Source organism: Gymnodraco acuticeps, unplaced genomic scaffold, assembly GCF_902827175.1.
Source record: "Gymnodraco acuticeps unplaced genomic scaffold, fGymAcu1.1, whole genome shotgun sequence".
Lineage (NCBI taxonomy): Eukaryota > Metazoa > Chordata > Actinopteri > Perciformes > Bathydraconidae > Gymnodraco > Gymnodraco acuticeps.
Genome location: NW_022992327.1, coordinates 94,373 through 108,366, shown reverse-complemented (window position 1 = coordinate 108,366; position 13,994 = coordinate 94,373). Strand labels below are relative to the sequence as shown.

Genomic DNA, 13,994 nt, shown 5'->3' with positions numbered 1-13,994 from the left:
TGGGGCTTCAAGGTTCAAGGTTATTTGTTTTAAATGTGTCTTGGAGATAAGGACCAGCTGCACACAATAAAATACAGTATAACACAAAACCAATAAGACACACGGTGACACATGGCACACCAACAATCAATCATCGTCCAGCCTCAGCTTTGGTATTCTTTCACAATCATGTTATGGGTTTATTAGACTGAGCAAACATAAACATATGTGGGGAACATAGTGCTGCGTCTCATGGAACATGAAGATTTAATAAATACATAGTAGGTGGCGATATATGCTCCTAGTGGTAGCGATTCGCCATTAAACAAAGAAGAAGAAGAAACATCAGGGACAAAAATACACACCGAAATTATCATATTTTTGGTATGTATGCATGTATGTATGTATAGCCTACTTTAAGAATAAGACAACCACACTAAGAGTAATAAAAAAGGTGTCCAAAAGAAACATTAAATAATTGTGTAAAGAAATGGTAGCAACATATTCTAAAGAAGCTGGGTCAACAACAATCTTGCAATATTATTATCTCACATAGCCCCACTGATCCTGTGTAGCAGGACTTGTAATGTACATACATCCACTAAGTAATTAACGATTATCCTAATTTTAGTCATAATATTGTCATATCTTACAGGTGAAAGGTGATCCCACGGGTTCTTGTTTGCAGACTGCGGTGATTAGAGCAGCCGTAGGCTGCACAAAAGTCCGGCATAGTCAGGTACTTCTGTAAACACAAAGCCAGCAAATTCCTGTATCATCATAATGCAAGATGTTTTTAACAAGCCAAACCACTTGGAAGAAATCGTGTGTAACTTAAGTTATGTTGAAAAGAAAGAGCAGTTCTGCCTCTCCCACTGGTGTAAAGTTGCTGGGTCAACTTTGTAATACTAGGTCTCACTCACAGCCTCTTGTTATTAGCCAGCTAATAAATACAACCACATACACAAAGAAAAGCTGCTATTTCAACATGTCCAAGCATCCTGTATCATAGCCATGCTAATAATGTTTAGAATAAACCAAACCGTTTGTAAATCAGTCAAGATTTCAGCGAGTTAAGAGTATTTTTGTGCAGATCACTAGTGATGACAGTTTGACACTGAAGCTTCGAACGGAGCTTCAACCCTGGACTTCCTATTCCATAGAAGCAGTGCTTCGAAGCTTGCTTCAAATCACGTGACATGTGACGTCCGAACCAGCAACTGCTTCAAATCACGTGACATGTGACCAGGGCCGCCCCTCCCTACAGGCCAATCACGCAGGCTGCATGGGGCCCCGCCTTGCGCAGGGGGCCCCGCCCAGAGGGCCTCAGCTGCTGTGCGCAGTTCTCCGCTCAGTTATCCGCGCACCCCCCGCGAGAGTGAGAGTGCGGCGCACGCCGCTGTGTGGACGGGCCGTGAGAGCTGACAAGAGGAGCACGTTTGTAACCCGACACCGTTGCAATGAATCGACATCTGACCAATCACGGCTTTGATACGGCCACTAGTGCAGGTGAAGAGATGTCGGTGAAAAGACAGTTTCAGTCCGGCGCAAAAAACAAAACATGAAGAAACTAGAGCACCACTCGAAGGTGGGTTATTGTATGAGTCAAATGTACAACTTACGAATGTTGTATAAGTCAAATTGCCAATTGCCATATTAAAACATCAGCTGCAATTCACGAGATGAAGAAGGCAGTCTCTGCATAGCATACAGGCTAATGGAGATGCAGTTATTTCCAGCATTCTTTATTTACCATTCATTCAAGTATGTTATGCCTCTTATCTGCTAATGTACAGGAGGAAGAGAGATACACTGTCTGTCTAGTTGGCTTACATAACAGTTAAAGTTTACAGCCTAAAAAACATGGAGCATTTTTTCCCCTTTTATTCATTTTTATGTCAATTTGCACATTTCATGGTGATGCTCAGCCTCTCCCCTTACTCCTAACAGTCATCATCATGTCAACCACAACACAGAGAAATACTGATAGAAATGTGTGTGTAGTTGTTGATACATTGCTGACAGAGAACTAGAATACAGATTTAAGAAATATCAGTTTTTGAGCATGTCATAAGCATGTTTTGTCTTGACTATATTACAACTATATTATAATAAAACAATATAGTATTTTTTATTATTGAATTGATTATGATTATCATTATTAGTAGAAGTAGTTTATTTGCATTAATTATGTTTTTATCTTTTTGAGGCTAGTATTTGGCAGGAAATGCAAAATTCACCTGTAAACCCATACTGAACGACATACATGCACATTTACCATTTACCTCACTGTATAAAAAAGTAACCGTTGATAATAATAATAATAATAAACAGGAATTATATTTGCAAAGTAGCCTACTTTGTTTCCAAAAAAAAAAAGTTCACTCCTGTCGATTGGGGGGGGGGCCTCATCTCACAATGTCGCTTGGGGCCCCAAGTTGGCCAGGGGCGGCCCTGCATGTGACGTCCGAACCAGCAACTGCTTCATTTCCTGAATGAATCACTCACTGGTTCGCGGTCCATTCACGCGATTCAATGCACTGCCTCGTCTCGATTCTGACAGGTGACAGGTTGAAACCGTTTTGAATTTGAGCGCTTCAACACTTTATGACCACTCTAAACAATGCGCAATGTGTGGGTTGTTGTCGTAGTTTGTGTTGTTGCTGTTGAGTTGTTGTTGGTATTGCATTTAAATTGTAGTATCGTTATAGAGCAAGCCAGGTCGTTCTGGCTCGGGAAACACTTCGAAATGTGGAGAAGTTCTGAACAAAAAGACAATTATCAGTAATATAAAAACAGTCCAATGGTTTAACGAATAGATAGCCCAGTGGGTAGAGCCGGTGGCCCGAATGCGGCGATGTCCCCTGCGCAGCTGGTTCAAAGCCCGGAATGGATGTACTTGTAATCATTGCTTTTCAACTTTAATACTTTAATAACTGTTAAAAGGCCCTCTCCTCCCCAACAAATGTCCAGCACTCTCTAGTCTCTTCTCAATAACCCAATACACACAATTATCAATCTTTAATTGCAAATAGAATATGATATTCAGTCTTAGTGTCGAATATTTTTCAAGGCAAAGATACGTTAAACCCACTGCAGCCTTGCACTTCGCCAGGAGAGGTCGCTGTAACTGAAGCTTCGAGAAATGAACCTATTTCCGACACAATTGTCCAAGTGGTTCGACGCTTCATTCAAAGCTTCATTTTGCCATCACTACAGATCACTCACCTTACAACAGCTACCATAACGCGAATCAGAGTAACTGTTAACTGTAGCAAGATGGCGGCCGGTCAGCTACGCTGGAAAATCTCCCATGAGCCATCTAGTGTTTATATCATATACAGTCTATGGTTTATATATATCTATGCTGATGCCGATGACCTAATCTTTTATTTTCAAGAAAAATTTACGCTAGACGGGGGTAGGACCAGAAACGTTTGTTTTAAACTTCTTCTTGCCCCTGTTGAACATGACAGAGACTGTTTGAGAATGTATCTATTTGAATTTGTTGTAGGCCTACCTGTTTTGCATCTCTTTGTTAAAATTATTATTATTATTAAAACAAATCTGCCTCTTCGTGGTGTCCATCTTCTCCTCACAGGATCTCTGTTGATGACGCAGTGATGACGCAGTGAAAGTGCTGGCTGAATTATGTCTAATAGTAGGTAATTGAACAGTGACGTAATGCACGCGTCATTGTTTTTCGGGTTGTTGTTTGTGTTTCATATTAAAAGAAACCCCCTTAACTTAATTAATGAGCAAAAATGTGTTTCCATTAATTGAATAATTACATTTCTTTAAAAAAACAATATTCTGCCTCTTCATGGTGTCCATCTTCTCCTCATAGGATCTCTGGTGATGACGGGGTGATGACGCGGCGGCAGGATGGGGCGGAGCAGAGTGATCTGAGCGCCGGGAGATTCGATCCCTGACCCGCGGTTTCTCGATAACGCTCCTGGAAGTAAACCCTGATACAAACTCACAGAAAAACGGACCTTTTTAAGTTGTGTGTTAGCAGTGGAGCCATGATGTTACTGTGTGCCGTTATCAAGAGGGCGATCTGCGGCTGTTAAACCCTCACTTTCCACAGGTAGTGTCTGGTTCTCACCGTGCTAACGATGCTAACAATGCTAATGCTGCTATTACCAGTTTGCAGTAGCTAGCGAGCTAAATAAGATAAGATACACGTTATTGATCCTGAATTGGGTTTCGTGACATCAGCGTGTTTAAACGAGGCATTGCGCATACATTTAAATATAAAAAGCGGACTAACATATCAAAATGGAAAATACATCTCAGCAGAAACTGAACTAACAGTTATACAAGTTGACCCTGAAATATAACTATATGTAGGCTATCTGGCAAATTAGACACAATGAAGGGCCAAATTATAGCTTACAACATTTAAAAATAGTGTTATTTACATTTAGTGTGGTAGGAATGTAATTAATGATCTACAAATGTTAGCTAGTGGTGCTAACAAGAATCTGACCCATTTTCTTTAGCGTATTTACACTAAAACCACCATAGTTAGCATTAACAGCATCTTTGATCACTTGATAAAACGCTTGATTAATCAAATATATTATTATTATATGTCTTGACTCCAATAAAGACCCACATTGTGTAAAGAGAACCGCATATGCTAAGCTAAGCTAACTCCAGCGTCCGTGGTTACCATGTGATCTTAACGGTTAATTATATTATTGTTTTATATTTTTTAATTGTTATGTAACGTTGCTTACTTACTGTATACATGGTTCAACATAGCCCTGTCTTAAGTATGATTTTAAACCCAAAGATCTTCTGTTGGCTCTGTTGTTTCTGTCCATCTATCTATACATATACACGTTAGCTGGCTAGTTAGCACAACATGCTAGGTTGTGTAACTTTGGACTGCAGGGTTTGCACTGCAGAACCAGACAAACACCTCCTTTGATATCATCTCTTATCAGGCAGCAGTTGTGAAATAAGTATCGAAGCATTTGGTGAACCAATAGTTATGAAATCACACCGTAAAGGCTTTTAATTGAATTTAAAGTACAAGTATTGGTTGTGCAGTGAAATGTCAGTGTTCTGGTGTTTGTGGAGGAATGGTTCTGCTGCCTTATCTTGCATTGTACTCAACTCATTGTTCAATCTGCAGCACTGCAACTCATTCTATAAGATCATCATATGTGTGTTTTTTGGCCATTTTGTATATATTTGTTACATGCATTTGGGGGTATTTTTAAGACTTTCCCCCCCACATTTCAGTACTAATTTAGGCTATTTTACTCCTTTTATGAACTGCAATGCCTCATATCCTCCTATCAGACCATGACTTGTTTCTAGCTTCGTGCAGTGACAACCACGTGTCTGTGAAAGTTAACTTTTCATGAGTTTCTCTGAAAAACAAAACTGATCCAATATACTTTTTTAATACTTTATTTAACTTAAGAAGTAGGAGAAAGGTACAAGGAAGCGTTTATCCTGAGATAATATTAAACTGTATTGAACATTTGACTTAGTATTTGAGGCAGAACATCCCAACATGCACAGCTTGTGAACTTTCAAACCCTACTCCACATTTCCACATCAGAGCCTTCATGACAACCAAAACACACAAAGACATCATTTTTGGCGTTCCCACCTTTCCACAAACCATCCAACATGTGTCCCCTCTTCTTCATGTCTCTTCTACATCAACATGTGTCCCCTCTTTTTCATGTCTCTTCTATCAACATGTGTCCCCTCTTCTTCATGTCTCTTCTATCAACATGTGTCCCCTCTTCTTCATGTCTCTTCTACATCAACATGTGTCCCCTCTTCTTCATGTCTCTTCTACATCAACATGTGTCCCCTCTTCTCCATGTCTCTTCTACATCAACATGTGTCCCCTCTTCTTCATGTCTCTTCTTCATCAACATGTGTCCCCTCTTCTTCATGTCTCTTCTGCATCAACATGTGTCCCCTCTTCTTCATGTCTCTTCCACATCAACATGTGTCCCCTCTTCTCATGTCCTCTTCTACACAACATGTGTCCCCTCTTCTCCATGTCTCTTCTACATCAACATGTGTCCCCTCTTCTTCATGTCTCTTCTACATCAACATGTGTCCCCTCTTCTTTCATGTCTCTTCCACATCAACATGTGTCCCCTCTTCTTCATGTCTCTTCTACATCAACATGTTTCCCCTCTTCTTCATGTCTCCTCTACATCAACATGTGTCCCCTCTTCTTCATGTCCTCTTCTTACAATCACATGTGTCCCCTCTTCTTCATGTCTCTTCTACATCAACATGTGGTCCCCCTCTTCTTCATGTCTCTTCCACATCAACATGTGTCCCCTCTTCTTCATGTCTCTTTCTACATCAACATGTGTCTCCTCTTCTTCATGTATCCTCTACATCAACATGTGTCCACCAACATGTGTCCCCTCTTCTTCATGTCTCTTCTACATCAACATGTGTCCCCTCTTCTTCATGTCTCTTCTACATCAACATGTGTCCCCTCTTCTTCATGTCTCTTCTACATCCAACATGTGTCCCCCTCTTCTCCATGTCTCTTCTACATCAACATGTGTCCCCTCTTCTTCATGTCTCTTCTACATCAACATGTGTCCCCTCTTCTTCATGTCTCTTTCTACATCAACATGTGTCCCCTCTTCTTCATGTCTCTTCTACATCAACATGTGTCCCCTCTTCTTCATGTCTCTTCTACATCAACAATGTGTCCCCTCTTCTCCATGTCTCTTCTACATCAACATGTGTCCCCTCTTCTTCACGTCTCTTCTACATCACATGTGTCCCCTGTTTCTTCATGTCTCTTCTACATCAACATGTGTCCCCCTCTTCTTCATGTCTCTTCTACATCAACATGTGTCCCCTGTTCTTCATGTCTCTTCTACATCAACATGTGTCCCCTCTTCTTCATGTCTCGTCTCTTCTACATCAACATGTGTCCCCTCTTCTTCATGTCTCCTTCTACATCAACATGTGTCCCCCCTCTTCTTCATGTCTCTTCTACATCAACATGTGTCCCCTCTTCTTCATGTCTCTTCTACATCAACATGTGTCCCCTCTTCTTCATGTCTCTTCTACATCAACATGTGTCCCCTCTTCTTCATGTCTCTTCTACATCAACATGTTTCCCCTCTTCTTCATGTCTCTTCTACATCAACATGTGTTCCCCCTCTTCTTCATGTCTCTTCTACATCAACATGTGTCCCCTCTTCTTCATGTCTCTTCTACATCAACATGTGTCCCCCTCTTCTTCCATGTCTCTTCTACATCAACATGTGTCCCCTCTTCTTCATGTCTCTTCTACATCAACATGTGTCCCCTCTTCTTCATGTCTCTTCTACATCAACATGTGTCCCCTCTTCTCCATGTCTCTTCTACATCAACATGTGTCCCCTCTTCTTCATGTCTCTTCTACATCAACATGTGTCCCCTCTTCTCCGTGTCTCTTCTTCATGTCTCTTCTTCATCATCATGTGTCCCCTCTTCTTTCGTGTCTCTTCTTCATCAACATGTGTCCCACTCTTCTTCATGTCTCTTCTACATCACATGTGTCCCCCTCTTCTTCGTGTCTCTTCTACATCAACATGTGTCCCCTCTTCTTCGTGTCTCTTCTTCATCAACATGTGTCCCCTCTTCTTCATGTCTCTTCTACATCAACATGTGTCCCCTCTTCTTCGTGTCTCTTCTACATCAACATGTGTCCCCTCTTCTTCGTGTCTCTTCTTCATCATCATGTGTCCCCTCTTCTTCGTGTCTCTTCTTCATCATCATGTGTCCCCTCTTCTTCATGTCTCTTCTACATCAACATGTGTCCCCTCTTCTTCACGTCTCTTCTATACATCAACATGTGTCCCCTCTTCTTCATGTCTCTTCTACATCAACATGTGTCCCCTCTTCTTCATGTCTCTTCTACATCAACATGTGTCCCCTCTTCTTCATGTCTCTTCTACATCAACATGTGTCCCCTCTTCTTCATGTCTCTTCTTCATCATCATGTGTCCCCTCTTCTTCATGTCCTCTTCTACATCAACATGTGTCCCCTCTTCTTCATGTCTCTTCTACATCAACATGTGTCCCCCTCTTCTTCATGTCTCTTCTACATCAACATGTGTCCCCTCTTCTTCATGTCTCTTCTACATCAACATGTGTCCCCTCTTCTTCATGTCTCTTCTTCATCATCATGTGTCTCTTCTTCTTCATGTCTCTTCTCCATCAACATGTGTCCCCTCTTCTCATGTCTCTTCTACATCAACATGTGTCCCCCTCTTTTTCATGTCTCTTCTACATCAAACATGTGTCCCCTCTTCTTCATGTCTCTTCTACATCAACATGTGTCCTCCTCTTCTTCATGTCTCTATCTTCATCAACATGTGTCCCCTCTTCTTCGTGTCTCTTCTACATCAACATGTGTCCCCTCTTCTTCATGTCTCTTCTACATCAACATGTGTCCCCTCTTTCTTCATGTCTCTTCTACATCAACATGTGTCCCCTCTCTTCATGTCTCTTTCTACATCAACATGTGTCCCCCTCTTCTTCATGTCTCTTCTACATCAACATGTGTCCCCTCTTCTTCGTGTCTCTTCTACATCAACATGTGTCCCCTCTTCTTCATGTCTCTTCTACATCAACACGTGTCCCCTCTTCTTCATGTCTCTTCTACATCAACACGTGTCCCCTCTTCTTCATGTCTCTTCTACATCAACACGTGTCCCCTCTTCTTCATGTCTCTTCTACATCAACACGTGTCCCCTCTTTCTTCATGTCTCTTCTTACATCAACATGTTGTCCCCTCTTCTCCATGTCTCTTCTACATCAACATGTGTCCCCTCTTCTTCATGTCTCTTCTACATCAACATGTGGTCCCCTCTTCTTCGTGTCTCTTCTACATCAACATGTGTCCCCTCTTCTTCGTGTCTCTTCTACATCAACATGTGTCCCCTCTTCTTCATGTCTCTTCTACATCAACATGTGTCCCCTCTTCTCCATGTCTCTTCTTCATCAACATGTGTCCCCTCTTCTTCATGTCTCTTCTACATCAACATGTGTCCCCTCTTCTTCATGTCTCTTCTTCATCAACATGTGTCCCCTCTTCTTCATGTCTCTTCTACATCAACATGTGTCCCCTCTTTTTCATGTCTCTTCTACATCAACATGTGTCGCCTCTTCTCCATGTCTCTTCTTCATCAACATGTGTCCCCTCTTCTTCATGTCTCTTCTACATCAACATGTGTCCCCTCTTCTCCATGTCTCTTCTTCATCAACATGTGTCCCCTCTTCTTCATGTCTCTTCTTCATCAACATGTGTCCCCTCTTCTTCATGTCTCTTCTACATCAACATGTGTCCCCTCTTCTTCGTGTCTCTTCTACATCAACATGTGTCCCCTCTTCTTCGTGTCTCTTCTACATCAACATGTGTCCCCTCTTCTTCATGTCTCTTCTACATAACATGTGTCCCCCTCTTCTCATGTCTCTTCTTCATCAACATGTGTCCCCTCTTCTTCATGTCTCTTCTACATCAACATGTGTCCCCTCTTCTTCATGTCTCTTCTTTCATCAACATGTGTCCCCTCTTCTTCATGTCTCTTCTACATCAACATGTGTCCCCTCTTCTCCATGTCTCTTCTACATCAACATGTGTCCCCTCTTCTTCATGTCTCTTCTACATCAACATGTGTCCCCTCTTCTTCATGTCTCTTCTACATCAACATGTGTCCCCTCTTCTTCATGTCTCTTCTACATCAACATGTGTCCCCTCTTCTTCATGTCTCTTCTACATCAACATGTGTCCCCTCTTCTTCATGTCTCTTCTACATCAACATGTGTCCCCTCTTCTCCATGTCTCTTCTTCATCAACATGTGTCCCCTCTTCCTCATGTCTCTTCTACATCAACATGTGTCCCCTCTTCTCCATGTCTCTTCTACATCAACATGTGTCCCCTCTGTGGAAAGAGACTCTGAAAGTTTCAGGAACAAAGATTCTCTCTCTTTTTGATCCATTTCTATAAAAACCTGTCTGAAAATGAGCTGATCAGATTTTGGCCACTTGATGATGTCATAACGATGTCTTGTCTTGTGTAACCATTAGCCAATCAGCAACCAAGGTAACCCCCCCCCCCCTTATCACCTGAATCTCCTCCTAGAGCACCATTGAGTTCTTTGTAACCAAATGTCTCTCAGAGGGGCGTGGGGAGGGGCTCCTTATTTTCATCTAAAGTAACAGACAGAGAATCAGCACTTTGGAAACAGGGCTGAAACAGAGGGGATTATGGGTAATGCTGCAACGATCTGTTTGGTGTTTCAGCCAATCAGAGACCGGCTCTGTATATATCTGAGAGCTGGGATATACTGATGAAACACAGTATAATAGGGGACCTTTTAAACTTTGATTGATGGCCCCCCCCTCTCCCTGCAGATGGAGGCCATGGAGGTGGGCTCCTCGCTCATCATCCTGGACTCCGGCAGCAGCACGGAGGTGGACGAAGACGATGACGATGAAGGTGATCAGAGAGAACAGGCGACGGCTCGATCTCCTCCCAGACTTCCTGCCACCTGGGCCTTCAGCCAGAGGGCAGTGGGATCAGCTGCTCAAGGGGGTCCCATGCGCAGGAGACTCAGGTGAGATCCTCATATAATACGTTTATTTAGTAAAGCATCTTTCACAGAAATACAAAAATTAATTAGGTTAAATTAACACACGATCTGTTTTCCTTTTGTTACTGCCGAATTGTATTCCATTCTATTTATGTTATTATAGTTTTCTTAAAGTAGTTCTCTATCTGTGCTTTTTTTATTTTAGTTTTACTTTTATGTCTGCACCACGACACCAAGTCAAACTCCTCGTACGTAATAAACCTGATTCTTAACATAAAACCCAACACAGACCACGTGGAGCCCCCAAAGGCACAAACACAAGAACACATCACACACAGCTCGAGTAGAAACAGAAGCCAATGTAAGAAGATGGGTCTTCAGTCGTTCTTTTCACTCTTAAAGGTTTGGACTAGGGCTGCACGATGTGTCGTGACGATAATCGCGATATGCGCGATAGTCACATCGCAGGACGTGCGATACTAAGTAGGCAAATTAACTCAAACACGTCATGTTACAATTATTTTGCTGCTTGCTACAAAAGGAAAAGTCGCGCGGCTCTCATGTCAGGGGTTCTTGAGTGAGTGACAGCAAACCACCGATCACAATCAAATCTCAAAGCAAACGGACCCGGAGATTAAAGGTCAAAACCAGAGTTCCCGTTAGCCGGTAATTACCGGACTACGACCGGTAAAATATGCTGAAGACCGGCAAATCTAAATCTCTCCGGTCAAAATAATTTCCGCTTAGCGCAATACCACATCAGTTGTGCAATTTATGAGACAGACAAGAATAGTCCATTCTAATGTCTAACACTTAATGTGGAGAAAGAGATGTCCTGGATGGGTTGATTGTGCGTTGATCTGTTGGTAATGCCTCGGGGTTCCGGTGGGCATGTAAACAAATGCATAATGCTGCGCTATACTTTGTGGCTTCACCCGGTTGCATAGCAACACTTATTGTTTTATTTGTGTTCAACATGTGAGAAGTAGAAAGTACAGGTATTTGAGTTCAACATGTAAGAAGTAGAAAGTACAGGTATTTGTGTTCAACATGTGAGAAGTAGAAAGTACAGGTATTTGAGTTCAACATGTAAGAAGTAGAAAGTACAGGTATTTGTGTTCAACATGTAAGAAGTAGAAAGTACAGGTATTTGAGTTCAACATGTGAGAAGTAGAAAGTACAGGTATTTGAGTTCAACATGTAAGAAGTAGAAAGTACAGGTATTTGGGTTCAACATGTAAGAAGTAGAAAGTACAGGTATTTGTGTTCAACATGTAAGAAGTAGAAAGTACAGGTATTTGTGTTCAACATGTAAGAAGTAGAAAGTACAGGTATTTGTGTTCAACATGTAAGAAGTAGAAAGTACAGGTATTTGTGTTCAACATGTAAGAAGTAGAAAGTACAAGTATTTGAGTTCAACATGTAAGAAGTAGAAAGTACAGGTATTTGAGTTCAACATGTAAGAAGTAGAAAGTACAAGTATTTGTGTTCAACATGTGAGAAGTAGAAAGTACAGGTATTTGTGTTCAACATGTAAGAAGTAGAAAGTACAAGTATTTGTGTTCAACATGTGAGAAGTAGAAAGTACAGGTATTTGTGTTCAACATGTGAGAAGTAGAAAGTACAGGTATTTGAGTTCAACATGTAAGAAGTAGAAAGTACAGGTATTTGTGTTCAACATGTAAGAAGTAGAAAGTACAAGTATTTGTGTTCAACATGTAAGAAGTAGAAAGTACAGGTATTTGAGTTCAACATGTAAGAAGTAGAAAGTACAGGTATTTGAGTTCAACATGTAAGAAGTAGAAAGTACAGGTATTTGTGTTCAACATGTAAGAAGTAGAAAGTACAGGTATTTGAGTTCAACATGTAAGAAGTAGAAAGTACAGGTATTTGAGTTCAACATGTAAGAAGTAGAAAGTACAGGTATTTGAGTTCAACATGTGAGAAGTTAAAAAAGTACAGGTATTTGTGTTCAACATGTAAGAAGTAGAAAGTACAGGTATTTGTGTTCAACATGTAAGAAGTAGAAAGTACAGGTATTTGAGTTCAACATGTAAGAAGTAGAAAGTACAGGTATTTGAGTTCAACATGTAAGAAGTAGAAAGTACAGGTATTTGAGTTCAACATGTAAGAAGTAAAAAGTACAGGTATTTGAGTTCAACATGTAAGAAGTAGAAAGTACAGGTATTTGGGTTCAACATGTAAGAAGTAGAAAGTACAGGTATTTGAGTTCAACATGTGAGAAGTAGAAAGTACAGGTATTTGAGTTCAACATGTAAGAAGTAGAAAGTACAGGTATTTGAGTTCAACATGTAAGAAGTAGAAAGTACAGGTATTTGGGTTCAACATGTAAGAAGTAGAAAGTACAGGTATTTGAGTTCAACATGTAAGTGTGTGTGTGTGTGTGTGTGTGTGTGTGTGTGTGTGTGTGTGTGTGTGTGTGTGTGTGTGTGTGTGTGTGTGTGTGTGTGTGTGTGTGTGTGTGTGTGTGTGTGTGTGTGTGTGTGTGTGTGTGTGTGTGTGTGTGTGTGTGTGGTGTGTGTGTGTGTGTGTGTGTGTGTGTGTGTGTGGTGTGTGTGTGTGTGTGTGTGTGTGTGTGGTGTGTGTGTGTGTGTGTGTGTGTGTGTGTGTGTGTGTGTGTGTGTGTGTGTGTGTGTGTGTGTGTGTGTGTGTGTGTGTGTGTGTGTGTGTGTGTGTTAGGCAGGGTCTCAGGGTGCATTACCCCAGCCAGACTGCAGCGCCTTCTAGAGGATTCCCAGACTTCCTGCTGCGAGCTCCATTTGCCTCGGCGGCTGAGCCGGGCTCCGGCAGCACCACGGAGATCAGCGAGTCTGATGAGGAGGAGGAGGAGGAGGAAGAGCGGGGGGGTCAGGGAGCTGCTCTGGAGCCCGTCGACCCCCCGGTGTTGCCTGCTAGCCCTCGTCTTAACGCCCAGCACACACAACCCCAGGAAGCCGCTCCAAGCAGTGAGTCTCACACACAGTTTGTTTTCATTCACAAGTCTGAGTCGAAACATCCCAGTTTGATTTCTCTCTTTTTCTCCGTCTGTGTTCAGATTCAAGTTCAGCTGCAGACGCTGAGAGCACGCATCAAATTACGCATCAAAGCACACAGGTAACAACAGCTTCACATGAATAGCACTTTCACACAATAGATACAACAGCATGGCAATATCATAGTAATAATAATGATTAAGAGACCAAGTATATCTTATAATATTCCGTTTTTTTGTATTCACAAACAAATACCGTTTTTTGATGTTGTAATTTGTCACGTAGGAGCACATTTGTAACGCTTTGTGTTCTACTGAGTAGGTTAGAAGTACATATGTCATATAATCACGTCATAAGTTACAATGTAGGCTTTCTGTGTGCGTTCTTATCTTGCCCCTCGGTTCTCTTGTATCCTTTCTCCTCTATCTA

The 13,994-nt window shown here is 41.6% G+C and overlaps 1 protein-coding gene across 2 annotated transcripts in view; it reads left to right on the top strand.

Moving 5' to 3' along the window:
- The first annotated feature begins 3,826 nt into the window (after positions 1-3,826).
- Positions 3,827-13,994, top strand: part of rfwd3 (ring finger and WD repeat domain 3) — a 28,887-nt gene continuing 18,719 nt past the window's right edge. For both annotated transcript variants that reach the window (XM_034208492.1, XM_034208491.1), the window contains exons 1-4: positions 3,827-4,069; positions 10,394-10,596; positions 13,273-13,538; positions 13,628-13,686. In XM_034208492.1, the coding sequence (XP_034064383.1) occupies positions 10,394-10,596; positions 13,273-13,538; positions 13,628-13,686 (528 nt within the window). In that variant the 5' untranslated portion in view covers positions 3,827-4,069. The remainder of the gene's footprint in view (positions 4,070-10,393; positions 10,597-13,272; positions 13,539-13,627; positions 13,687-13,994) is intronic.